The sequence below is a fragment of the Lucilia sericata genome, unplaced genomic scaffold, assembly GCF_015586225.1.
Source record: "Lucilia sericata isolate MDLA Ls3-8-SP2 unplaced genomic scaffold, ASM1558622v1 Contig000476F_arrow, whole genome shotgun sequence".
Classification (NCBI taxonomy): domain Eukaryota; kingdom Metazoa; phylum Arthropoda; class Insecta; order Diptera; family Calliphoridae; genus Lucilia; species Lucilia sericata.
The window spans coordinates 68,080-93,720 of record NW_023994491.1 but is presented as its reverse complement, the minus strand read 5'-3'; the positions used below and the strand labels follow the sequence as shown (position 1 = coordinate 93,720).

Here is a 25,641-nt window from a genome sequence, read left to right as displayed (position 1 = left end):
AAGTTTAAACTAATTAATTTATTCAATTGTGTTTGCCAGACAAAGCAATCACTCTGTAAAGGCGTGAGCGTAAATCTGTCTAAACTATGAGGAATAATATAATTAGGTTTCCAGAAAAACAAGCAGACATTTTAAATTAAACGCATTTAAAATTTAACAGTCTTCGACAGCACTTCAAAGTGTTAAGACTAGACAGCTAGTGAAGAATTTTCAAGTAGAGAAAACAAGTCCTGAAGATCCTGAAAACATTATAACCTTTAAGCTGTAAAAGACTGAACAAACCTATATGGCAGCCACAGCACCAGCAGCTTCTGCTGCAGCTCCAGCCCCAGCAGCAGTTGCAGCAGCCACTGCAGCACCCAAAAATCTAGTAGAAATTGCTGGTGAAGGAGCTTTCACCAACTACATGAAAAACCGCTTAAGACGTGGTGGCATGAAACGTAAAGGCATGCAAGTGGTTATGGGTCATAAGTTTCTAATAAGATTCTTCAAACAACCCACATATTGTGGTCATTGCAAGGACTTTATATGGTAAATAAAGAAAACATTTGTTTAGAGAGCGAAAAAATATTAAAAAAGAAAAATTTCCAACAGGGGCTTTGGCAAGCAGGGTTTTCAATGTGAAGGTGAGTTTCTACCAAAACATCACATATTACAAATTTAAGTTCTAAAACTTTCAGATTGTCGCTTTAATATTCATCAAAAATGTGTAAATTTTGTGGTGTTTAAATGTCCTGGCGCTGAGACTGATATTGATGCTGATTGTGCCAAAGTAAAGCATAGCTGGGTATCAACCACCTATTCGACTCCCACATTCTGTGATGACTGTGGTCTACTACTGCATGGTGTAGCTCATCAGGGAGTTAAGTGTGATAGTAAGTAGAAACTAAAACATTTCTTTGCAATTCCTTATTATCCTATATACCTCTACTAGACTGTAATTTAAACATACATCATGGCTGTAAGGATAAAATTCCACCATTTTGTGGTTCGGATATTGGTGAGATAAGAGGTAAATTGCTGTTATATGTTGAACTTAAGGGAAATTCTCTAAAGGTGGAAAGTGAGTATAAACAACTAAAAATCTCAAGAAACTAAAGTTACATCAATTTAATCCTTAAGTCAAAGAGGCTGCTAATCTAATACCTATGGATACTAATGGCCTTAGTGATCCCTATATAGCCGTGCAATTACATCCCGATCGCAGTGGCAAGACTAAAAAGAAGACCAAAACGATACAAAAGAATTTAAATCCAGTATTCAATGAAACTTTTACATTGTAAGTCTAATAATATCCTTTCTATTAGAAGCTTATTAACTTACAAATATTACAGTGATCTTACACCACCCGATCGTGAGAAACGTTTACTTATAGAAGTTTGGGATTGGGATCGTACCTCACGTAATGATTTTATGGGTTCATTTTCCTTTAGTATGGATGAGTTGCAAAAGGTTTGTCTCAAGCCAAAAACAAAATATGTAACACAAAGAGAAACTTAAACTGATAATCTATTGTATATTTCAGGAACCCATTGATGGTTGGTATAAATTTTTGTCGCAGGTAGAGGGTGAACATTACAATATACCTTGTACTGATCCTGTTAATGATATTGCACGCTTAAGAGATGAAGTTAGGGTAAGAAAAAGGGAAAGTTGCTGAGACTTTGATCAAATATTTTCTATGAAAATAATGATCAATAACTGATCAAATATTTACTGTGGAAATAATGATCAGTAACTGATCAAATATTTTCTATGAAAATAATGATCAGTAACTGATCAAATATATTCTATGAAAATAATGATCAGTAACTAATCAAATATTTTCTATGAAAATAAAGTGATTAGTAACTGGTCAAATATTTTCTATGAAAATAAAATGATCAGTAACTGATCAAATATTTTCTATGAAAATAATGATCAGTAACTGATCAAATATTTTCTATGAAAATAAAATGATCAGTAACTGATCAAATATTTTCTATGAAAATAAAATGATCAGTAACTGATCAAATATTTTCTATGAAAATAAAATGATCAGTAACTGATCAAATATTTTCTATGAAAATAAAATGATCAGTAACTGATCAAATATTTTCTATGAAAATAATGATCAGTAACTGATCAAATATTTTCTATGAAAATAATGATCAGTAACTGATCAAACATTTTCTATGAAAATAATGATCAGTAACTGATCAAATATTTTCTATGAAAATAATGATCAGTAACTGATCAAATATTTTCTATGAAAATAATGATCAGTAACTGATCAAATATTTTCTATGAAAATAATGATCACTAACTGATCAAATATTTTCTATGAAAATAATGATCAGTAACTGATCAAATATTTTCTATGAAAATAAAATGATCAGTAACTGATCAAATATTTTCTATGAAAATAAAATGATCAGTAACTGATCAAATATTTTCTATGAAAATAAAATGATCAGTAACTGATCAAATATTTTCTATGAAAATAATGATCAGTAACTGATCAAATATTTTCTATGAAAATAATGATCAGTAACTGATCAAATATTTTCTATGAAAATAAAATGATCAGTAACTGATCAAATATTTTCTATGAAAATAAAATGATCAGTAACTGATCAAATATTTTCTATGAAAATAAAATGATCAGTAACTGATCAAATATTTTCTATGAAAATAAAATGATCAGTAACTGATCAAATATTTTCTATGAAAATAAAATGATCAGTAACTGATCAAATATTTTCTATGAAAATAAAATGATCAGTAACTGATCAAATATTTTCTATGAAAATAAAATGATCAGTACTGATCAAATATTTTCTATGAAAATAAATGATCAGTAACTGATCAAATATTTTCTATGAAAATAAAATGATCAGTAACTGATCAAATATTTTCTATGAAAATAAAATGATCAGTAACTGATCAAATATTTTCTATGAAAATAAAATGATCAGTAACTGATCAAATATTTTCTATGAAAATAAAATGATCAGTAACTGATCAAATATTTTCTATGAAAATAAAATGATCAGTAACTGATCAAATATTTTCTATGAAAATAATGATCAGTTACTGATCAAATATTTTCTATGAAAATAATGATCAGTAAATGATCAAATATTTATATGATCAGTTACTTCTCTCACTTAAAACTTTGAAATTATTTTTACTTACAGCGTGAAAAACCCACTAATACACGTCGCATGGATAACAAAAATATGCCTCACAATATGAGCAAACGTGATATGATTAGGGCAGCCGATTTTAATTTCATTAAGGTTTTGGGCAAAGGTTCATATGGCAAGATACTATTGGCTGAGCGTCGTGGTACTGATGAACTATATGCTGTGAAAGTATTAAGGAAAGATGTTATCATACAAAGTGATGACATGGAATTGCCCATGATAGAGAAAAGTGTTTTGGCACTACCGGGTAAATCACCATTTTTGGTTTCACTACATTCTTGCTTCCAGACTATGGATCGTTTATTTTTTGTTATGGAGTATTGTAGGGGAGGAGATTTATTATTTCAATTGCAGAAATATGGCAGATTTAAAGAATCGGTGGCCATGTAGGTTAAAGTTTAGGAAATAAACACCATTTTCCTAGATTTTAAATTTTTCGGTCTTCCAGATTTTATGCCGTTGAGGTGGCATTGGCTTTATTCTTTTTACATGAACGTCGCATTATTTACCGGGATTTGAAATTGGATAATATTTTATTGGATTTGGAGGGCCATGTTAAGTTGACCGATTTTGGTTTATCTAAAGATGAAGTATCCGAAAATGATACTACTAATACTTTTTGTGGCACTAGTTCTTATATTGCTCCCGAGGTATATCTTTGATTAAATTAAACCAAAGACTTTTATAAAGTATATTTTATATATAAAATTCAACAGATATTAAACTTTGAACCTTATGGTCATCCAGCAGATTGGTGGTCTTATGGTGTCTTATTGTATGAAATGATGGCTGGTCAACAACCTTTTGAGGGCGATGATGATAATACCATTTTCAAGAATGCCAAAGAAAAGAAGGCCGTATTTCCGAAACATTTTACTCAAGAGTCAATGGATGTCATAACTAGCGTGAGTATAATTAAAGTAATTTTATAATTTTCAAAAAATTAATACTAAAAACAGTTCTTGGCCAAAAAACCTAACAACCGCTTGGGAGCTGGCCGCTTTGCTCGTTCGGAGATACAATCTCATCCCTTTTTTAAGGGTGTTGACTGGGAGGCGGCTGAGAATAAGGATTGGTTAGATCCTCCCATTGTGCCCCATATAGTGAGTAGAGTTTAGTAGCATTATTTAAATCTGCATTATAAAATTTTTTGTGTTTCATAGAAACATCGCAAAGATATTTCACATTTCGATCAAACTTTCACTCAAGAGAAAACCGATTTAACTCCTACCGATAAATTATTCATGATGAATTTGGATCAAAATGATTTTATTGGTTTTTCCTATATGAATCCGGAATTTATAACAATGATATAAAGTTAATTCAAGTATAATAAGTTTGATTATCAGAATTGAATATATATCTAAACTGAATATAAAAGTTATTATAAATAATGCTAACTATACTTTGTTTACTAAGAAAGAGAATTGGATCTTATTTGAAAGCTACTCACGATAAAACCTGATTGATAATTAATTGAACATAAAACTGACAACACCTTCTAAACAAAGATTCGAATTAGATTTTCTAGGAAAAAGATGACCAGAATCTGATCAGTATTTATTGTCGAAAGTTGTTCAGAGTCTGATCGACTTTTCTAATTCAGTTCCAGTTCAGTTCTAAATCAGTTCTAGTTCAGTTCTAGTTCAGTTCTAATTCAGTTCTAGTTCAGTTCTAGTTCAGTTCTAGTTCAGTTCTAATTCAGTTCTAGTTCAGTTCTAGTTCAGTTCTAGTTCAGTTCTAGTTCAGTTCTAGTTCAGTTCTAGTTCAGTTCTAGTTCAGTTCTAGTTCAGTTCTAGTTCAGTTCTAGTTCAGTTCTAGTTCAGTTCTAGTTCAGTTCTAGTTCAGTTCTAGTTCAGTTCTAGTTCAGTTCTAGTTCAGTTCTAGTTCAGTTCTAGTTCAGTTCTAGTTCAGTTCTAGTTCAGTTCTATTTCAGTTCTAGTTCAGTTCTAGTTCAGTTCTAGTTCAGTTCTAGTTCAGTTCTAGTTCAGTTCTATTTCAGTTCTAGTTCAGTTCTAGTTCAGTTCTAGTTCAGTTCTAGTTCAGTTCTAGTTCAGTTCTAGTTCAGTTCTAGTTCAGTTCTAGTTCAGTTCTAGTTCAGTTCTAGTTCAGTTCTAGTTCAGTTCTAGTTCAGTTCTAGTTCAGTTCTAGTTCAGTTCTAGTTCAGTTCTAGTTCAGTTCTAGTTCAGTTCTAGTTCAGTTCTAGTTCAGTTCTAGTTCAGTTCTAGTTCAGTTCTAGTTCAGTTCTAGTTCAGTTCTAGTTCAGTTCTAGTTCAGTTCTAGTTCAGTTCTAGTTCAGTTCTAGTTCAGTTCTAGTTCAGTTCTAGTTCAGTTCTAGTTCAGTTCTATTTCAGTTCTAGTTCAGTTCTAGTTCAGTTCTAGTTCAGTTCTAGTTCAGTTCTAGTTCAGTTCTAGTTCAGTTCTAGTTCTGTTCTAGTTCAGTTCTAGTTCAGTTCTAGTTCTAGTTCTAGTTCTGTTCTGTTCTAGTTCAGTTCTAGTTCAGTTCTAGTTCAGTTCTAGTTCAGTTCTAGTTCAGTTCTAGTTCAGTTCTAGTTCAGTTCTAGTTCAGTTCTAGTTCAGTTCTAGTTCAGTTCTAGTTCAGTTCTAGTTCAGTTCTAGTTCAGTTCTATTTCAGTTCTAGTTCAGTTCTAGTTCAGTTCTAGTTCAGTTCTAGTTCAGTTCTAGTTCAGTTCTAGTTCTGTTCTAGTTCAGTTCTAGTTCAGTTCTAGTTCAGTTCTAGTTTAGTTCTAGTTCAGTTCTAGTTCAGTTCTAGTTCAGTTCTAGTTCAGTTCTAGTTCATTTCTAGTACAGTTCTAGTTCAGTTCTAGTTCAGTTCTAGTTCAGTTCTAGTCAGTTCTAGTCAGTTCTAGTTCAGTTCTAGTTCAGTTCTAGTTCAGTTCTAGTTCAGTTCTAGTTCAGTTCTAGTTCAGTTCTAGTTCAGTTCTAGTCAGTTCTAGTTCAGTTCTAGTTCAGTTCTAGTTCTGTTCTAGTTCAGTTCTAGTTCAGTTCTAGTTCAGTTCTATTTCAGTTCTAGTTCAGTTCTATTTCAGTTCTAGTTCAGTTCTAGTTCAGTTCTAGTTCAGTTCTAGTTCAGTTCTAGTTCAGTTCTAGTTCAGTTCTAGTTCTGTTCTAGTTCAGTTCTAGTTCTAGTTCTGTCTAGTTTATCGTTCAGTTCTAGTTCAGTTCTAGTTCAGTTCTAGTTCAGTTCTAGTTCAGTTCTAGTTCAGTTCTAGTTCAGTTCTAGTTCAGTTCTAGTTCAGTTCTAGTTCAGTTCTAGTTCAGTTCTAGTTCAGTTCTAGTTCAGTTCTAGTTCAGTTCTAGTTCAGTTCTAGTTCAGTTCTAGTTCAGTTCTAGTTCAGTTCTAGTTCAGTTCTAGTTCAGTTCTAGTTCAGTTCTAGTTCAGTTCTAGTTCAGTTCTAGTTCAGTTCTAGTTCAGTTCTAGTTCAGTTCTAGTTCAGTTCTAGTTCAGTTCTAGTTCAGTTCTAGTTCAGTTCTAGTTCAGTTCTAGTTCAGTTCTAGTTCAGTTCTAGTTCAGTTTCTAGTTCAGTTCTAGTTCAGTTCTAGTTCAGTTCTAGTTCAGTTCTAGTTCAGTTCTAGTTCAGTTCTAGTTCAGTTCTAGTTCGTTCGTTCAGTTCTAGTTCAGTTCTAGTTCTAGTTCTGTTCTGTTCTAGTTCAGTTCTAGTTCAGTTCTAGTTCAGTTCTAGTTCAGTTCTAGTTTTCAGTTCTAGTTCAGTTCTAGTTCAGTTCTAGTTCAGTTCTAGTTCAGTTCTAGTTCAGTTCTAGTTCAGTTCTAGTTCAGTTCTAGTTCAGTTCTAGTTCTAGTTCTAGTTCAGTTCTAGTTCAGTTCTAGTTCAGTTCTGTTCTAAGTTCTAGTTCAGTTTCTAGTTCAGTTCTAGTTCAGTTCTAGTTCAGTTCTAGTTCAGTTCTAGTTCAGTTCTAGTTCAGTTCTAGTTTCAGTTCTAGTTCAGTTCTAGTTCAGTTCTAGTTCGTTCTAGTTCAGTTCTAGTTCAGTTTCTAGTTCAGTTCGTAGTTCAGTTCTAGTTTCAGTTTCTAGTTCCGTTCTAGTTCAGTTCTAGTTCAAGTTCTAGTTGTCTAGTATCTAGTTCCGTTCTGTCTAGTTCAGTTCTAGTTCAGTTCTAGTTTCATTTCTAGTTACAGTTCTAGTTCAGTTCTAGTTCAGTTCTAGTTTCAGTTCTAGTTCAGTTCTAGTTCAGTTCTAGTTCAGTTCTCGTTCAGTTCTAGTTTCCAGGTTTCTAGTTCAGTTCTAGTTCAGTTCTAGTTCAGTTCTAGTTCAGTGTAAGTTCTAGTTCAGTTCTAGTTCAGTTCTAGTTCAGTTCTAGTTCAGTTCTAGTCGTTCTAGTTCAGTTCTAGTTCAGTTCTAGTTCAGTTCTAGTTCAGTTCTAGTTCAGTTCTAGTTCAGTTCTAGTTCAGTTCTAGTTCAGTTCTAGTTCAGTTCTAGTTCAGTTCTAGTTCAGTTCTAGTTCAGTTCTAGTTCAGTTCTAGTTCAGTTCTAGTTCAGTTCTAGTTCAGTTCTAGTTCAGTTCTAGTTCAGTTCTAGTCAGTTCTAGTTCAGTTCTAGTTCAGTTCTAGTTCAGTTCTAGTTCAGTTCTAGTTCAGTTCTAGTTCAGTTCTAGTTCAGTTCTAGTTCAGTTCTAGTTCAGTTCTAGTTCAGTTCTAGTTCAGTTCTAGTTCAGTTCTAGTTCAGTTCTAGTTCAGTTCTAGTTCAGTCTAGTTCAGTTCTAGTTCAGTTCTAGTTCAGTTCTAGTTTAGTTCTAGTTCAGTTCTAGTTCAGTTCTAGTACAGTTCTAGTTCAGTTCTAGTTCAGTTCCTGTTCAGTTCTAGTTATGGGACATTTGAAGACTCAAATTTTAGAAACAAATTGCTCTAACTATAATTTTTTACCGTGAGTCATGATAGTGTATTTGCCCTAACAGCTAGATTACGTGGATTTACATGTAAAAAAACTTAAATGCTTGTAAGAAAAAATGTCTAGTTTGAATTTATACAATTTTGTGCTGCAATCATATGAGGGGACTAATATGTAGAAGAAAAATGGTTCAGTGATTTGAAAATTGTTTGAAACCGTGAACCTTGCATTATAATTTTTTATTTAGACCCTGTTGAAAATAAAACACTTGTACTTTCATTTAATTTACCCAAACTGTAAACGTTGACCCCAGGTAAGCCAATTAATTTAACCTCTATATATAGACAAACAGACCATATGAATGGACAAGAAACACCTTAAACTTATTTAAGGCTAAATTTTACAAAAACAATTGTTTAGAAAACTGCAGTTTTAAGGTTTCCAGAAAAGTAGAAATTTTAAATGTAAAATAAACAGCAACCACAGTCATTATTTGACCAACGAAGAAAGCAGACTAGAAAGCTTAAGAAATAGTTTCAAATAGAAAAAAAAAACAGGAAAAAGGATTTTAAACTAGAATTATTGGATTAAAATAAAAATGGCAGCAGCAGCACCGGCAGCTGGAGCACCAGCCGCAGCAGCGGCAGGAGCAGCTGGGGTACCAAAAAATCTAGTGGAAATTGCAGGAGAGGCCAATATCACTAATTATATGAAAAATCGTTTAAGACGTGGTGGCATGAAACGTAAAGGCATGCAAATTGTTAATGGCCATAAATTTGTGGTGAGATTTTTCAAACAGCCCACATATTGTGGCCATTGTAAGGATTTTATTTGGTAAGCAGGATATGCAAAATTTGTGTAACAAAACACTAATTCAATTAAATTTTCTGCGTAACACAATAATAACAGGGGTTTTGGTAAACAGGGTTTCCAATGTGAAGGTATAGTTTAGTGAAAAATTTTTAACAATTCATAAAATATTAAAAATTGGTTTCTGAAATTCTTAGACTGTCGTTTTAATATTCATCAAAAATGTGTGAATTTTGTGGTGTTTAAATGTCCTGGAACTGAGACAGACATTGATGGTGATTGTGCTAAGGTAAAGCATTCTTGGATTTCTACCACCTATTCGGCTCCTACATTTTGTGATGATTGTGGTCTTCTACTGCATGGTGTCGCTCATCAAGGAGTCAAATGTGACAGTAAGTAGTTATCTCAAGCATTCTAAAGTATTAAGCTCTATATGATTATTTAACTTTCCTCAAGACTGTAATCTTAATGTCCATCATGGCTGTAAGGATAAGGTGCCACCACTTTGTGGTTCGGATATTAGTGAAATCAGAGGAAAATTATTGCTATATGTAGAACTTAAAGGCAATAGTTTGAAAGTGGAAAGTAAGTATTTCCCATTCATTCAAAATTTATTTACAAAAACATTTCAACTCTTTCAATTTAGTCAAGGAGGCTGCTAATCTAATACCCATGGATACTAATGGCCTTAGTGATCCTTATATAGCAGTGCAATTACATCCCGATCGCAGTGGCAAGACTAAAAAGAAGACCAAAACTATTCAAAAGAATTTAAATCCAGTATTCAACGAAACTTTTACATTGTAAGTGTAAATAGTAAGACCAACTTCTTAAAAGAAACTTAATTTTTTTTTAAATGATTACAGTGATATAACACCACCGGATCGTGAGAAACGTTTACTGGTAGAAGTTTGGGATTGGGATCGTACATCACGTAATGATTTTATGGGTTCATTTTCCTTTAGTTTGGATGAGATTCAAAAGGTAGTTTAAAAAAGCTTGATTCTATTTATTTCTTTCTATTTATTTGATATTTCATTCCAGGAACCCATTGATGGTTGGTATAAATTTTTGTCTCAGGTTGAGGGCGAACATTACAATATACCTTGCAGTGATCCAGTCAATGATATTGCACGTTTGAGGGATGAAGTTAGGGTAAGTAAAAGGGTTTTTTAATGAAAAAAATATTTTTATGAAAAAAATAGCTGAGAATTTGATCAACTTTTCGATGACAAGAAGGTTGAGCTTATGAACAAATTTAATACGACAAAGATGATCAGACATTGGTCAACATTGATCCATTTTTCTATGAAAATGTTATCAGATACTGATCATCTTTTCCATGATAAAGTATAAAGATATTGATAAACTTATACTGAAGTAGAACTAAACTAGAACTGAACTAAAACTGAACTAGAACTGAACTAGAACTGAACTAGAACTTGAACTGAACTAGAACTGAACTAGAACTGAACTAGAACTGAACTAGAACTGAACTAGAACTGAACTAGAACTGAACTAGAACTGAACTAGAACTGAACTAGAACTGAACTAGAACTGAACTAGAACTGAACTAGAACTGAACTAGAACTGAACTAGAACTGAACTAGAACTGAACTAGAACTGAACTAGAACTGAACTAGAACTGAACTAGAACTGAACTAGAACTGAACTAGAACTGAACTAGAACTGAACTAGAACTGAACTAGAACTGAACTAGAACTGAACTAGAACTGAACTAGAACTGAACTAGAACTGAACTAGAACTGAACTAGAACTGAACTAGAACTGAACTAGAACTGAACTAGAACTGAACTAGAACTGAACTAGAACTGAACTAGAACTGAACTAGAACTGAACTAGAACTGAACTAGAACTGAACTAGAACTGAACTAGAACTGAACTAGAACTTGAACTAGAACTGAACTAGAACTGAACTAGAACTGAACTAGAACTGAACTAGAACTGAACTAGAACTGAACTAGAACTGAACTAGAACTGAACTAGAACTGAACTAGAACTGAACTAGAACTGAACTAGAACTGAACTAGAACTGAACTAGAACTGAACTAGAACTGAACTAGAACTGAACTAGAACTGAACTAGAACTGAACTAGAACTGACTAGAACTGAACTAGAACTGAACTAGAACTGAACTAGAACTGAACAGAACTGAACTAGAACTGAACTAGAACTGAACTAGAACTGAACTAGAACTGAACTAGAACTGAACTAGAACTAGAACTGAACTAGAACTAGAACTGAACTAGAACTGAACGAGAACTGAACTAGAACTGAACTAGAACTGAACTAGAACTGAACTAGAACTGAACTAGAACTGAACTAGAACTGAACTAGAACTGAACTAGAACTGAACTAGAACTGACTAGAACTGAACTAGAACTGAACTAGAACTTGAACTAGAACTGAACTAGAACTGAACTAGAACTGAACTAGAACTGAACTAGAACTGAACTAGAACTGAACTAGAACTGAACTAGAACTGAACTAGAACTGAACTAGAACTGAACTAGAACTGAACTAGAACTGAACTAGAACTGAACTAGAACTGAACTAGAACTGAACTAGAACTGAACTAGAACTGAACTAGAACTGAACTAGAACTGAACTAGAACTGAACTAGAACTGAACTTGAACTGAACTAGAACTGAACTAGAACTGAACTAGAACTGAACGAGAACTGAACGAGAACTGAACGAGAACTGAACTAGAACTGAATTAGAACTGAACTAGTACTGAACTAACTAGTAACTGATAAAATATTTTCTATGAAAAGTGTTGATCAGTTACTCACCAAATATTTTCTTTGAAAAGTGTTGATCATTTACTAAGCAAATATTTTCTATGAAAATATTTATCAATTATGGATCTGTCAACTGAACTTTCAAATCGTTTTTACTTATAGCGCGAAAAACCCGCCAATACACGTCGCATGGACAACAAGGATATGCCTCATAATATGAGCAAACGTGATATGATTAGGGCAGCCGATTTTAATTTCATTAAGGTCTTAGGCAAAGGTTCATATGGCAAAATACTCTTGGCTGAGCGCCGTGGTACTGATGAACTGTATGCCGTTAAAGTTTTAAGAAAAGATGTCATCATACAGTCCGATGATATGGAATTGCCCATGATTGAGAAGAGTATTTTGGCTTTACCCGGCAAATCACCATTTTTGGTTTCACTACACTCATGCTTTCAGACTATGGTAAGCGAGTGGTGCTATATAAAGTTTAGATTTAGTTTTAAGGTTTGTGTGTTTTCAGGATCGTTTATTCTTTGTTATGGAGTATTGCAAGGGTGGAGATTTACTATATCATATGCAACAATATGGTAGATTTAAAGAATCGGTGGCCATGTAGGTTTAGGATTTCAACATAGATTATATTTTATTGGAATTAAAATGGTTTGTTTTTCCAGATTTTATGCCGTTGAGGTGGCTTTGGCTTTATTCTTTTTACATGAACGTCGTATTATTTATCGTGATTTGAAATTGGATAATATTTTGCTGGATATGGAGGGTCATGTCAAGTTAACCGATTTTGGTTTATCCAAGGATAATATGGCTGAAAATGATACTACAAAGACATTTTGTGGCACTAGTTCTTATATGGCTCCAGAGGTAAGTTTAAAAATGATTAAGAAGTTTTTATTGCAAATTTCTTTTAACAACTTAAAGATTATCTTGTGTGAACCCTATAACCACACTGTTGACTGGTGGGCATATGGCGTTTTATTATATGAAATGATGGCTGGTCAACAGCCTTTTGAGGGCGATGATGATAATACCATTTTCAAGAATGCCAAAGAAAAGAAGGCAGTATTTCCCAAACATTTTACTCAAGAGTCAATGGATATTATAACTAGCGTAAGTCATGTTATTATACAATTGTCTAAAAGAACAATGTTTATTTAAACTGTTATTCTAGTTCTTGGCTAAGAAACCCAACAACCGCTTAGGAGCGGGCAGATTTGCCCGTACCGAGATACAAACTCATCCCTTTTACCAGGGTGTTGATTGGGAAATGGCTGAAGCTAAAGATTGGATTGATCCACCCATTGTGCCAAATATAGTAAGCATTTTTATTTGAAATGTTTAAAACTTTAATTTGAATTTAATGTTTTTTTATAATTTCTTTCAGAAACATCGCAAGGATATTGGTAATTTTGATCAAACTTTCACCAAGGAGAAAACTGACTTAACTCCTACCGATAAATTGTTTATGATGAATTTGGATCAAAATGATTTCATTGGCTTTTCCTATATGAATCCGGAATTTATAACAATGATATAAAATTGTAAACAATTTTGGAAAAAAATAAGTTTTAACATGAAATTTTCAAAAAATTATAAATTAAATACAGTTTAACAATTAGCTATTAAAAGTATTTAAAGAAATAAAGAAGTTAAAAAAAGTAAAGCATATAAAAATATCCAAAAGTTTTTTAACATACTTTGTTCGGTAAAAGCTTCTACTTACTCAGTTCGAAATTACACACAAAATAAAGCTTAGAAATATAAAAGCAGAAACATTGTAAAGCTTTTCCATATATTACAGACACAATCCATTTATTTTACTTGCTTGTAAAAGTTAAGAAAGCTGTAGATTAAAATATTTTTAACAGAAAAGCTTTTTTACATGATTTCCAGTGTGTTGAATTACATTAAGCATTTTATTTTATAACAGTAATCTCTCTAAGTTAACAACCTAAAGGCATTGCCATTTATACTTTCAACATAGACACGGACCTTTAAAAGAAAGCTTAAAGGTGCCCTGTCAGTAGATAGTAAAGTAGCAAAATTTAAGGTATTTAAAGCTCTTGTATTTATGAAAATGCTGACCAGATAGTGAACAAGTTTTCTATAGAAAACATTGATCAGAAAGTGATCTAGTTTTCTATACGGAAAATATTGATCAGAATCCGATAAAGTCTGGACTATAGACTATGAACTGAACTATAGACTGGACTATAGTCTGAACTATGGATTGGACTATGAACTGAACTATAGACTGGATTATCGACTGGACTATAGACTGGACTATAGACTGGACTATAGACAGGACTATAGACTAGACTATAGACTAGACTATAGACTAGACTATAGACTAGACTAATAGACTAGACTAGACTATAGACTAGACTATAGACTAGACTATAGACTAGACTATAGACTAGACTATAGACTAGACTATAGACTAGACTATAGACTAGACTATAGACTAGACTATAGGACTAGACTATAGACTAGACTATAGACTAGACTATAGACTAGACTATAGACTAGACTATAGACTAGACTATAGACTAGACTATAGACTAGACTATAGACTAGACTATAGACTAGACTATAGACTAGACTATTAGACTAGACTATAGACTAGACTATAGACTAGACTATAGACTAGACTATAGACTAGACTATAGACTAGACTATAGACTCGACTATAGACTAGACTATAGACTAGACTATAGACTAGACTATAGACTAGACTATAGACTAGACTATAGACTAGACTATAGACTAGACTATAGACTAGACTATAGACTAGACTATAGACTAGACTATAGACTAGACTATAGACTAGACTATAGACTAGACTATAGGACTAGACTATAGACTAGACTATAGACTAGACTATAGACTAGACTATAGACTAGACTATAGACTAGACTATAGACTAGACTATAGACTAGACTATAGACTAGACTATAGACTAGACTATAGACTAGACTATAGACTAGACTATAGACTAGACTATAGACTAGACTATAGACTAGACTATAGACTAGACTATAGACTAGACTATAGACTAGACTATAGACTAGACTATAGACTAGACTATAGACTAGACTAGACTATAGACTAGACTATAGACTAGACTATAGACTAGACTATAGACTAGACTATAGACTAGACTATAGACTATAGACTAGACTATAGACTAGACTATAGACTAGACTATAGACTATAGACTAGACTATAGACTAGACTATAGACTAGACTATAGACTAGTCTATAGACTAGACTATAGACTAGACTATAGACCAGACTATAGACTAGACTATAGACCAGACTATAGACTAGACTATAGACTAGATTAAAGACCAGACTATAAACTACACTATAGACCAGACTATATACTAGACTATAATGTAATCTATTTACTATATTTACTATTGCTTCTTCCACAGTTTGTCATGGAAAATTATTGGCAAAAAAAAATTATAATAAAATAAAGTACTATTTTGTTTATTTATTGTTTCATTTTGTACAGAAAAATAAAATAAAATATTAATTTGTTTATAAATAGTTTGCAAATAAAAAACAAAACTCAACAACAACTCTAACAATTGATCAAAAACAATTAAAAGTTTGTTTTTCAATTGTTGAAAAACTACAAAATATTGACAAAGACTACAACTAGAACTAATAATAAATTAATTGAATTTAATAATCAAAAAGCTCTATATTACAACAATTAGAAAGCTAAACAATTGTTTTAACATTTACTACCGCAATATCGATTTTTATCTTAAAAACAACAAAATTTTTCATATAAAATGCTTAACTCTAGCGGAGAAGCTAATAGTTTATTATAAACTTTATAACATGAGACAGGTTTTGAAATATATTTTAGTTTTGGTGGCCGGTTTCGGATTACTGAAAGCTCAAAAGGAACCACATTTTGTGGATAATCGTACAACTATAGTGCATTTGTTTGAATGGACCTGGTCGGATATAGCCAAGGAGTGTGAGGATTTCTTAGGTCCTCAAGGCTATGGAGGAGTGCAGGTTTGTGGAGACTACCTAAAGCTGAAATTTTTTGTTTAATTAGGATATTATTTTTCCTCTAGATTTCTCCCCCCAATGAGGTCAGCGATATAGAGGGAGGTCCTTGGTGGGCTCGCTATCAACCAGTATCCTATATACTCATCTCCAGATCAGGTGATGATAATGATTTAGCTGATATGATTAAACGCTGTAATGATGTGGGTGTTCGCATTTACGTGGATATTGTTGTTAACCATATGACCGGCTATAAAGAAGGTGAAACTTATGGTACTGCCGGTTCTTCGGCCAATTACGGTGAAAGCAGTTATCCTGCTGTGCCTTATGGCAAAGAAGACTTTCATGCTCCCTGTGATATACAAGATTATCAAAATGCTGAACAAGTTAGAAATTGTCAATTGGTCACTTTAATTGATTTAGATCAAAGTGTACCACATGTAAGGGAAATGATTGTGAATTATTTGAATAAATTGGTGGATATGGGCGTGGCTGGTTTTCGTATGGATGCTGCTAAACATATGTGGCCTGAGGATTTGGAAGCTATTTATGCTGATTTGAATGATTTAAATGAAGATTTTGGCTTTGCAGCCAATTCAAGACCTTATATCTATCAAGAGGTTATTGATTTGGGTGGAGAGGCCGTCAAAAAGTAAGTAAAAGTCGGAAAGTTTCTCAACTATATATATACAAAAGTAATCTGTTGGGACAATAGGAACATAAGAAACTTTTTCTAAAGAAAAATTATCTGTTGTAGGAGAAAAGTAGTCTGTTGTCAGAGCAACTTTATATATATAATAATGGTCCTATTTCATATTTCCAGAACCGAATATAATCACCTGGGCGCTGTTACCGAATTCAAATTCTCCAATGAAATTGGTCGCCTTTTCCGCAATAAAAATTCTTTAAAATATTTAAGAAACTGGGGTCCTGAATGGAGCATGTTACCTTCTGAAGATGCCATAGTATTTGTCGACAATCATGATAACCAAAGAGGACATGGGGCTGGCGGAGCTGATATTTTAACCTACAAGGAACCAGAACTTTATAAATTAGCTTTGACCTTTATGTTGGCTCATCCTTATGGCAAAGTTACACGGGTAATGAGTTCTTATGCTTTCACCGATACCGATCAGGGACCACCTATAACCGAGGAGGGCAACATAAGAGCTCCTGAATATTTGGAAAATCAATTATGTGATACTGATAATGTGGGTTGGGTGTGTGAACATCGTTGGCCGGAAGTACATCAAATGGTTAAATTCCGTAATGTGGTAGGTCAAGAGCCCTTGGAGAACTGGTGGGAGAATGGAGAAAATCAAATTGCTTTCTCACGTGGCAATTTGGGATTTGTGGCTTTTAATTTGGAAGAGGATATAGAGCTTAAAGCTTTACTACAGACTGGTTTGCCTCATGGCACTTATTGCGATATTTTGTCGGGTTCTAAACAAGATAACCGTTGTACTGGTCTGATGGTGCATGTCAATGAGCAGGGTTTGGCAGAGATTGTTTTACCTGAAGGACATCAGGCTTTGGCTATTTATATTGATTCAAAATTGGATTGCGAAAAACATGATTTTTAATCACTTTTAGACAACCAGTGTGAACGCTTTAAAGATTTTCTTTATTTTTTTAAATTTGTTGTTGTTTTATTAACTTAAATAAAAATTCTTATCAGTTGTTTATATTTCAGTTTTAATTAAATCAAAATTTTTTTAAATTATTAATTAGTCGCTTGTTAGCACTTGAGGCTTGAATACACAAACATCTAGCTCTAAGATGTTTAAAATATTTCAAATAGTTTTCGTATTTATAACTGTTTATTGCACTTTTTGGGTAAAGTGTCAAAAAGAACCACATTTTCTAGGAAATCGCTCTAGTATAGTGCATCTTTTCGAGTGGACTTGGCGTGATATAGCCAAAGAATGTGAAGATTTTTTGGGTCCTCAGGGGTATGGGGGTGTGCAGGTAAGTTTGTTTTAGCAGTAAAGATAAGAATCTATATAAACACTCTCTCTGTCTCTATAGATTTCTCCTCCTAATGAAGTGCGTGAGATAGAGGGTAATCCCTGGTGGGCACGTTATCAGCCACTCTCTTATATACTCACTTCCCGTTCGGGTAATCAAGCTGACTTAAGCAATATGATAGAACGTTGCCATAAAGCTGGTGTACGCATTTACGTAGACATAGTAATGAATCATATGACTGCTTATGCTGAGGGCGATTCTATTGGCACAGCCGGTTCACGCTGTAATTACAATAAACGTACTTATCCAGCGGTACCCTATGGTTCCAATGATTTTCATACTCCATGTAATATAAAAAATTATCAAAATGCTTCCGAAGTAAGAAATTGTCAATTAAATACTCTATTGGATTTAAATCAAACTATACCTCATGTACGTGACATGATTATCAATTACATGAATAAATTGGTGGATTTAGGAGTGGCTGGTTTTCGTATCGATGCTGCTAAACATATGTGGCCAGCAGATTTACAGATTATTTATGGCAGATTAAAACCTTTGAATGAAAAGTTTGGTTTTACGAAGAATAGCTGGCCTTATATTTATCAAGAGGTCATTGATCTAGGGGGTGAGAGTATAAAGAAGTGAGTATTTTAGAAACTAACTGGTAGCAGCAAGTTTTATATAGAAAATCTTACTCTGGCAACAGACAAAAGTTGCTCTGACAACAGATAGCTATTCTATAGAAAAAGTTACTCTAACAACAGACGACTTTTCTGTAGAAAAAGTTGCTCTGACAACAGACAACTTTTCTGTACAAAAAGGTTGCTCTGACAAGAGACAACTTTTCTGTAGAAAAAGTTGCTCTGACAACAGACAAATTTTCTATAGAAAAAGTTGCTCTGACAACAGGCAACTGTACTATGGACTTAGTTGCTCTTTCTAGTCTATAGTCTAGTCTATAGTCTAGTCTATAGTCTAGTCTATAGTCTAGTCTATAGTCTAGTCTATAGTCTAGTCTATAGTCTAGTCTATAGTCTAGTCTATAGTCTAGTCTATAGTCTAGTCTATAGTCTAGTCTATAGTCTAGTCTATAGTCTAGTCTATAGTCTAGTCTATAGTCTAGTCTATAGTCTAGTCTATAGTCTAGTCTATAGTCTAGTCTATAGTCTAGTCTATAGTCTAGTCTATAGTCTAGTCTATAGTCTAGTCTATAGTCTAGTCTATAGTCTAGTCTATAGTCTAGTCTATAGTCTAGTCTATAGTCTAGTCTATAGTCTAGTCTATAATCTAGTCTATAGTCTAGTATATAGTCTAGTCTATAGTCTAGTCTATAGTCTAGTCTATAGTCTAGTCTATAGTCTAGTCTAGTCTAGTCTATAGTCTAGTATATAGTCTAGTATATTAGTCTATAGTCTAGTCTATAGTCTAGTCTATAGTCTAGTCTATAGTCTAGTCTATAGTCTAGTCTATAGTCTAGTCTATAGTCTAGTCTATAGTCTAGTCTATAGTCTAGTCTATAGTCTACTCTATAGTCTAGTCTATAGTCTACTCTATAGTCTATTCTATAGTCTAGTCTATAGTCTACTCTATAGTCTGTTATATCTTTATTTCTACCAGAACCGAATACTCTCCTTTGGGTGCTGTCACTGAATTCAGGTACTCTACCGAGATTGGCAAAATCTTTCGCGGTAAAAACTCTTTAAAATACCTCCGTAATTGGGGTCCTGAATGGGAGATGTTGCCCTCCAACGATGCTTTAGTATTTGTAGACAATCATGATAACCAAAGAGGACATGGTGCTGGTGGTGCTGATATTTTAACCTTTAAAGAACCAGAACTTTATAAAATGGCTGTAACATTCATGTTGGCCCATCCTTATGGCCGGGTGTCTCGAATAATGAGTTCTTATGCTTTCACCAATACCGATCAAGGACCACCTTTAGACAATAAAGGACATATAAAACCTCCCACATTCCTTAAAAACCAGCTTTGTGATGTTGAGAACTCCGGCTGGGTATGTGAACATAGATGGCCGGAGGTTAAGGAAATGGTAAAGTTCCGCAATTATGTGTTGGGTGAAACTTTAAAGAATTGGTGGGAAAATGGTGAAAATCAAATTGCTTTTTCAAGAGGTCATAAGGGTTTTGTGGTGTTTAATATGGAGAAGCAGAAAGAACTGCAGGCTGCCATACAAACTGGTTTGCCTCAGGGAGTGTATTGTGATATATTAACCGGGGTAAAGGAGAATAATATTTGCACTGGTGGTCACATAGAGGTGGGTCAAGATGGCAAGGCTTTAGTGCAATTAGCTAAAGGACCCAAAGCTTTAGTTGTGTATTTAAAAGCTAAAATTTAATTTTAATGTATTATAAGGTTTTGCAAATAAAAATATATGGTGGCTAGATAAATTTTATTGTTTTTCTATGTTTGGTTTAGTATCCCAATAGACTCTTTTCTTTGCCTGCATGATTTGTATTCGTTTTTATTTAATAAACCCTGTAGATTACGCTGACAAAGGAAAACATATGTTTTTTTTTAAAGCCCATTTGCTTAAACATTTTGGTTTATTTTGTACGAGGCTTGCCTTTAGTTTAACTGGCTTTTGAAGAAGTTTTCAATTTCTTGTTTGTTATTCCTATAAATTTGTCTTTATACCCTCGTAGAAAAATCATATATGGTTTTTGAATTACATTACGTTTTAAGTTTAAACTAATTAATTTATTCAATTGTGTTTGCCAGACAAAGCAATCACTCTGTAAAGGCGTGAGCGTAAATCTGTCTAAACTATGAGGAATAATATAATTAGGTTTCCAGAAAAACAAGCAGACATTTTAAATTAAACGCATTTAAAATTTAACAGTCTTCGACAGCACTTCAAAGTGTTAAGACTAGACAGCTAGTGAAGAATTTTCAAGTAGAGAAAACAAGTCCTGAAGATCCTGAAAACATTATAACCTTTAAGCTGTAAAAGACTGAACAAACCTATATGGCAGCCACAGCACCAGCAGCTTCTGCTGCAGCCCCAGCAGCAGTTGCAGCAGCCACTGCAGCACCCAAAAATCTAGTAGAAATTGCTGGTGAAGGAGCTTTCACCAACTACATGAAAAACCGCTTAAGACGTGGTGGCATGAAACGTAAAGGCATGCAAGTGGTTATGGGTCATAAGTTTCTAATAAGATTCTTCAAACAACCCACATATTGTGGTCATTGCAAGGACTTTATATGGTAAATAAAGAAAACATTTGTTTAGAGAGCGAAAAAATATTAAAAAAAGAAAAATTTCCAACAGGGGCTTTGGCAAGCAGGGTTTTCAATGTGAAGGTGAGTTTCTACCAAAACATCACATATTACAAATTTAAGTTCTAAAACTTTCAGATTGTCGCTTTAATATTCATCAAAAATGTGTAAATTTTGTGGTGTTTAAATGTCCTGGCGCTGAGACTGATATTGATGCTGATTGTGCCAAAGTAAAGCATAGCTGGGTATCAACCACCTATTCGACTCCCACATTCTGTGATGACTGTGGTCTACTACTGCATGGTGTAGCTCATCAGGGAGTTAAGTGTGATAGTAAGTAGAAACTAAAACATTTCTTTGCAATTCCTTATTATCCTATATACCTCTACTAGACTGTAATTTAAACATACATCATGGCTGTAAGGATAAAATTCCACCATTTTGTGGTTCGGATATTGGTGAGATAAGAGGTAAATTGCTGTTATATGTTGAACTTAAGGGAAATTCTCTAAAGGTGGAAAGTGAGTATAAACAACTAAAAATCTCAAGAAACTAAAGTTACATCAATTTAATCCTTAAGTCAAAGAGGCTGCTAATCTAATACCTATGGATACTAATGGCCTTAGTGATCCCTATATAGCCGTGCAATTACATCCCGATCGCAGTGGCAAGACTAAAAAGAAGACCAAAACGATACAAAAGAATTTAAATCCAGTATTCAATGAAACTTTTACATTGTAAGTCTAATAATATCCTTTCTATTAGAAGCTTATTAACTTACAAATATTACAGTGATCTTACACCACCCGATCGTGAGAAACGTTTACTTATAGAAGTTTGGGATTGGGATCGTACCTCACGTAATGATTTTATGGGTTCATTTTCCTTTAGTATGGATGAGTTGCAAAAGGTTTGTCTCAAGCCAAAAACAAAATATGTAACACAAAGAGAAACTTAAACTGATAATCTATTGTATATTTCAGGAACCCATTGATGGTTGGTATAAATTTTTGTCGCAGGTAGAGGGTGAACATTACAATATACCTTGTACTGATCCTGTTAATGATATTGCACGCTTAAGAGATGAAGTTAGGGTAAGAAAAAGGGAAAGTTGCTGAGACTTTGATCAAATATTTTCTATGAAAATAATGATCAATAACTGATCAAATATTTACTGTGGAAATAATGATCAGTAACTGATCAAATATTTTCTATGAAAATAATGATCAGTAACTGATCAAATATATTCTATGAAAATAATGATCAGTAACTAATCAAATATTTTCTATGAAAATAAAGTGATTAGTAACTGGTCAAATATTTTCTATGAAAATAAAATGATCAGTAACTGATCAAATATTTTCTATGAAAATAATGATCAGTAACTGATCAAATATTTTCTATGAAAATAAAATGATCAGTAACTGATCAAATATTTTCTATGAAAATAAAATGATCAGTAACTGATCAAATATTTTCTATGAAAATAAAATGATCAGTAACTGATCAAATATTTTCTATGAAAATAAAATGATCAGTAACTGATCAAATATTTTCTATGAAAATAATGATCAGTAACTGATCAAATATTTTCTATGAAAATAATGATCAGTAACTGATCAAACATTTTCTATGAAAATAATGATCAGTAACTGATCAAATATTTTCTATGAAAATAATGATCAGTAACTGATCAAATATTTTCTATGAAAATAATGATCAGTAACTGATCAAATATTTTCTATGAAAATAATGATCATAACTGATCAATATTTTCTATGAAAATAATGATCACTAACTGATCAAATATTTTCTATGAAAATAATGATCAGTAACTGATCAAATATTTTCTATGAAAATAAATGATCAGTAACTGATCAAATATTTTCTATGAAAATAAAATGATCAGTAACTGATCAAATATTTTCTATGAAAATAAATGATCAGTAACTGATCAAATATTTTCTATGAAAATAATGATCAGTAACTGATCAAATATTTTCTATGAAAATAATGATCAGTAACTGATCAAATATTTCTATGAAAATAAAATGATCAGTAACTGATCAAATATTTTCTATGAAAATAAAATGATCAGTAACTGATCAAATATTTTCTATGAAAATAAAATGATCAGTAACTGATCAAATATTTTCTATGAAAATGAAATGATCAGTAACTGATCAAATAGTTTCTATGAAAATAAAATGATCAGTAACTGATCAAATATTTTCTATGAAAATAAATGATCAGTAACTGATCAAATATTTTCTATGAAAATAAAATGATCAGTAACTGATCAAATATTTTCTATGAAAATAAAATGATCAGTAACTGATCAATATTTTCTATGAAAATAAAATGATCAGTAACTGATCAAATATTTTCTATGAAAATAAAATGATCAGTAACTGATCAAATATTTTCTATGAAAATAAAATGATCAGTAACTGATCAAATATTTTCTATGAAAATAAAATGATCAGTAACTGATCAAATATTTTCTATGAAAATAATGATCAGTTACTGATCAAATATTTTCTATGAAAATAATGATCAGTAAATGATCAAATATTTTATATGATCAGTTACTTCTCTCACTTAAAACTTTGAAATTATTTTTACTTACAGCGTGAAAAACCCACTAATACACGTCGCATGGATAACAAAAATATGCCTCACAATATGAGCAAACGTGATATGATTAGGGCAGCCGATTTTAATTTCATTAAGGTTTTGGGCAAAGGTTCATATGGCAAGATACTATTGGCTGAGCGTCGTGGTACTGATGAACTATATGCTGTGAAAGTATTAAGGAAAGATGTTATCATACAAAGTGATGACATGGAATTGCCCATGATAGAGAAAAGTGTTTTAGCACTACCGGGTAAATCACCATTTTTGGTTTCACTACATTCTTGCTTCCAGACTATGGATCGTTTATTTTTTGTTATGGAGTATTGTAGGGGAGGAGATTTATTATTTCAATTGCAGAAATATGGCAGATTTAAAGAATCGGTGGCCATGTAGGTTAAAGTTTAGGAAATAAACACCATTTTCCTAGATTTTAAATTTTTCGGTCTTCCAGATTTTATGCCGTTGAGGTGGCATTGGCTTTATTCTTTTTACATGAACGTCGCATTATTTACCGGGATTTGAAATTGGATAATATTTTATTGGATTTGGAGGGCCATGTTAAGTTGACCGATTTTGGTTTATCTAAAGATGAAGTATCCGAAAATGATACTACTAATACTTTTTGTGGCACTAGTTCTTATATTGCTCCCGAGGTATATCTTTGATTAAATTAAACCAAAGACTTTTATAAAGTATATTTTATATATAAAATTCAACAGATATTAAACTTTGAACCTTATGGTCATCCAGCAGATTGGTGGTCTTATGGTGTCTTATTGTATGAAATGATGGCTGGTCAACAACCTTTTGAGGGCGATGATGATAATACCATTTTCAAGAATGCCAAAGAAAAGAAGGCAGTATTTCCCAAACATTTTACTCAAGAGTCAATGGATATTATAACTAGCGTAAGTCATGTTATTATACAATTGTCTAAAAGAACAATGTTTATTTAAACTGTTATTCTAGTTCTTGGCTAAGAAACCCAACAACCGCTTAGGAGCGGGCAGATTTGCCCGTACCGAGATACAAACTCATCCCTTTTACCAGGGTGTTGATTGGGAAATGGCTGAAGCTAAAGATTGGATTGATCCACCCATTGTGCCAAATATAGTAAGCATTTTTATTTGAAATGTTTAAAACTTTAATTTGAATTTAATGTTTTTTTATAATTTCTTTCAGAAACATCGCAAGGATATTGGTAATTTTGATCAAACTTTCACCAAGGAGAAAACTGACTTAACTCCTACCGATAAATTGTTTATGATGAATTTGGATCAAAATGATTTCATTGGCTTTTCCTATATGAATCCGGAATTTATAACAATGATATAAAATTGTAAACAATTTTGGAAAAAAATAAGTTTTAACATGAAATTTTCAAAAAATTATAAATTAAATACAGTTTAACAATTAGCTATTAAAAGTATTTAAAGAAATAAAGAAGTTAAAAAAAGTAAAGCATATAAAAATATCCAAAAGTTTTTTAACATACTTTGTTCGGTAAAAGCTTCTACTTACTCAGTTCGAAATTACACACAAAATAAAGCTTAGAAATATAAAAGCAGAAACATTGTAAAGCTTTTCCATATATTACAGACACAATCCATTTATTTTACTTGCTTGTAAAAGTTAAGAAAGCTGTAGATTAAAATATTTTTAACAGAAAAGCTTTTTTACATGATTTCCAGTGTGTTGAATTACATTAAGCATTTTATTTTATAACAGTAATCTCTCTAAGTTAACAACCTAAAGGCATTGCCATTTATACTTTCAACATAGACACGGACCTTTAAAAGAAAGCTTAAAGGTGCCCTGTCAGTAGATAGTAAAGTAGCAAAATTTAAGGTATTTAAAGCTCTTGTATTTATGAAAATGCTGACCAGATAGTGAACAAGTTTTCTATAGAAAACATTGATCAGAAAGTGATCTAGTTTTCTATACGGAAAATATTGATCAGAATCCGATAAAGTCTGGACTATAGACTATGAACTGAACTATAGACTGGACTATAGTCTGAACTATGGATTGGACTATGAACTGAACTATAGACTGGATTATCGACTGGACTATAGACTGGACTATAGACTGGACTATAGACAGGACTATAGACTAGACTA

At 32.6% G+C, this 25,641-nt stretch overlaps 5 protein-coding genes across 5 annotated transcripts; all 5 read left to right on the top strand.

The window, feature by feature from the left end:
• Positions 1-77: 77 nt before the first annotated feature.
• LOC119605329 (protein kinase C, eye isozyme-like) lies at positions 78-4,588 on the top strand. Its single transcript, XM_037958367.1, has 12 exons — positions 78-531; positions 595-626; positions 681-875; positions 935-1,063; positions 1,123-1,279; positions 1,335-1,452; positions 1,526-1,636; positions 3,180-3,574; positions 3,637-3,838; positions 3,905-4,093; positions 4,148-4,291; positions 4,352-4,588. The coding sequence occupies exons 1-12, from the start codon at positions 287-289 to the stop codon at positions 4,502-4,504; spliced, it is 2,070 nt and encodes a 689-aa protein (XP_037814295.1). The 5' UTR covers positions 78-286; the 3' UTR covers positions 4,505-4,588.
• Positions 4,589-8,530: 3,942 nt separating this feature from the next.
• On the top strand, positions 8,531-13,198 carry LOC119605338 (protein kinase C, eye isozyme-like). The gene is made up of 13 exons (XM_037958376.1): positions 8,531-8,889; positions 8,965-8,996; positions 9,063-9,257; positions 9,322-9,450; positions 9,512-9,668; positions 9,732-9,849; positions 9,910-10,020; positions 11,792-12,094; positions 12,153-12,244; positions 12,307-12,508; positions 12,566-12,754; positions 12,816-12,959; positions 13,029-13,198. The coding sequence occupies exons 1-13, from the start codon at positions 8,654-8,656 to the stop codon at positions 13,179-13,181; spliced, it is 2,061 nt and encodes a 686-aa protein (XP_037814304.1). The 5' UTR covers positions 8,531-8,653; the 3' UTR covers positions 13,182-13,198.
• Positions 13,199-15,465: 2,267 nt separating this feature from the next.
• On the top strand, positions 15,466-17,368 carry LOC119605327 (alpha-amylase 2-like). Its single transcript, XM_037958365.1, has 3 exons — positions 15,466-15,682; positions 15,745-16,328; positions 16,500-17,368. The coding sequence occupies exons 1-3, from the start codon at positions 15,500-15,502 to the stop codon at positions 17,257-17,259; spliced, it is 1,527 nt and encodes a 508-aa protein (XP_037814293.1). The 5' UTR covers positions 15,466-15,499; the 3' UTR covers positions 17,260-17,368.
• Positions 17,369-17,389: 21 nt separating this feature from the next.
• On the top strand, positions 17,390-20,055 carry LOC119605328 (alpha-amylase A-like). The gene is made up of 3 exons (XM_037958366.1): positions 17,390-17,644; positions 17,705-18,288; positions 19,265-20,055. Exons 1-3 carry the CDS (start codon positions 17,456-17,458, stop codon positions 20,001-20,003), a joined length of 1,512 nt encoding a protein of 503 aa, XP_037814294.1. The 5' UTR covers positions 17,390-17,455; the 3' UTR covers positions 20,004-20,055.
• A 444-nt stretch (positions 20,056-20,499) lies between these two features.
• Positions 20,500-24,995, top strand: LOC119605326 (protein kinase C, eye isozyme-like). Its single transcript, XM_037958364.1, has 12 exons — positions 20,500-20,872; positions 20,937-20,968; positions 21,023-21,217; positions 21,277-21,405; positions 21,465-21,621; positions 21,677-21,794; positions 21,868-21,978; positions 23,516-23,910; positions 23,973-24,174; positions 24,241-24,429; positions 24,491-24,634; positions 24,704-24,995. The coding sequence occupies exons 1-12, from the start codon at positions 20,634-20,636 to the stop codon at positions 24,854-24,856; spliced, it is 2,064 nt and encodes a 687-aa protein (XP_037814292.1). The 5' UTR covers positions 20,500-20,633; the 3' UTR covers positions 24,857-24,995.
• The last annotated feature ends 646 nt before the right edge of the window (positions 24,996-25,641 follow it).

Excerpts from the sequence above, each read along its gene's own strand:
- LOC119605329 (XM_037958367.1), top strand. The coding sequence starts at position 287 with ATGGCAGCCACAGCACCAGCAGCTTCTGCTGCAGCTCCAGCCCCAGCA. Across the intron at positions 627-680 it reads GCAGGGTTTTCAATGTGAAG|ATTGTCGCTTTAATATTCAT; the intron begins GTGAGTTTCTAC and ends TAAAACTTTCAG. Across the intron at positions 3,839-3,904 it reads GTTCTTATATTGCTCCCGAG|ATATTAAACTTTGAACCTTA; the intron begins GTATATCTTTGA and ends AAAATTCAACAG.
- LOC119605338 (XM_037958376.1), top strand. The coding sequence starts at position 8,654 with ATGGCAGCAGCAGCACCGGCAGCTGGAGCACCAGCCGCAGCAGCGGCA. Across the intron at positions 9,258-9,321 it reads TCAAGGAGTCAAATGTGACA|ACTGTAATCTTAATGTCCAT; the intron begins GTAAGTAGTTAT and ends ACTTTCCTCAAG. Across the intron at positions 12,509-12,565 it reads GTTCTTATATGGCTCCAGAG|ATTATCTTGTGTGAACCCTA; the intron begins GTAAGTTTAAAA and ends AACAACTTAAAG.
- LOC119605327 (XM_037958365.1), top strand. The coding sequence starts at position 15,500 with ATGAGACAGGTTTTGAAATATATTTTAGTTTTGGTGGCCGGTTTCGGA. Across the intron at positions 15,683-15,744 it reads AAGGCTATGGAGGAGTGCAG|ATTTCTCCCCCCAATGAGGT; the intron begins GTTTGTGGAGAC and ends TTTTTCCTCTAG. Across the intron at positions 16,329-16,499 it reads GGTGGAGAGGCCGTCAAAAA|AACCGAATATAATCACCTGG; the intron begins GTAAGTAAAAGT and ends TCATATTTCCAG.
- LOC119605328 (XM_037958366.1), top strand. The coding sequence starts at position 17,456 with ATGTTTAAAATATTTCAAATAGTTTTCGTATTTATAACTGTTTATTGC. Across the intron at positions 17,645-17,704 it reads AGGGGTATGGGGGTGTGCAG|ATTTCTCCTCCTAATGAAGT; the intron begins GTAAGTTTGTTT and ends CTGTCTCTATAG. Across the intron at positions 18,289-19,264 it reads GGGGGTGAGAGTATAAAGAA|AACCGAATACTCTCCTTTGG; the intron begins GTGAGTATTTTA and ends TATTTCTACCAG.
- LOC119605326 (XM_037958364.1), top strand. The coding sequence starts at position 20,634 with ATGGCAGCCACAGCACCAGCAGCTTCTGCTGCAGCCCCAGCAGCAGTT. Across the intron at positions 21,622-21,676 it reads TTCAATGAAACTTTTACATT|TGATCTTACACCACCCGATC; the intron begins GTAAGTCTAATA and ends CAAATATTACAG. Across the intron at positions 21,795-21,867 it reads GTATGGATGAGTTGCAAAAG|GAACCCATTGATGGTTGGTA; the intron begins GTTTGTCTCAAG and ends TGTATATTTCAG.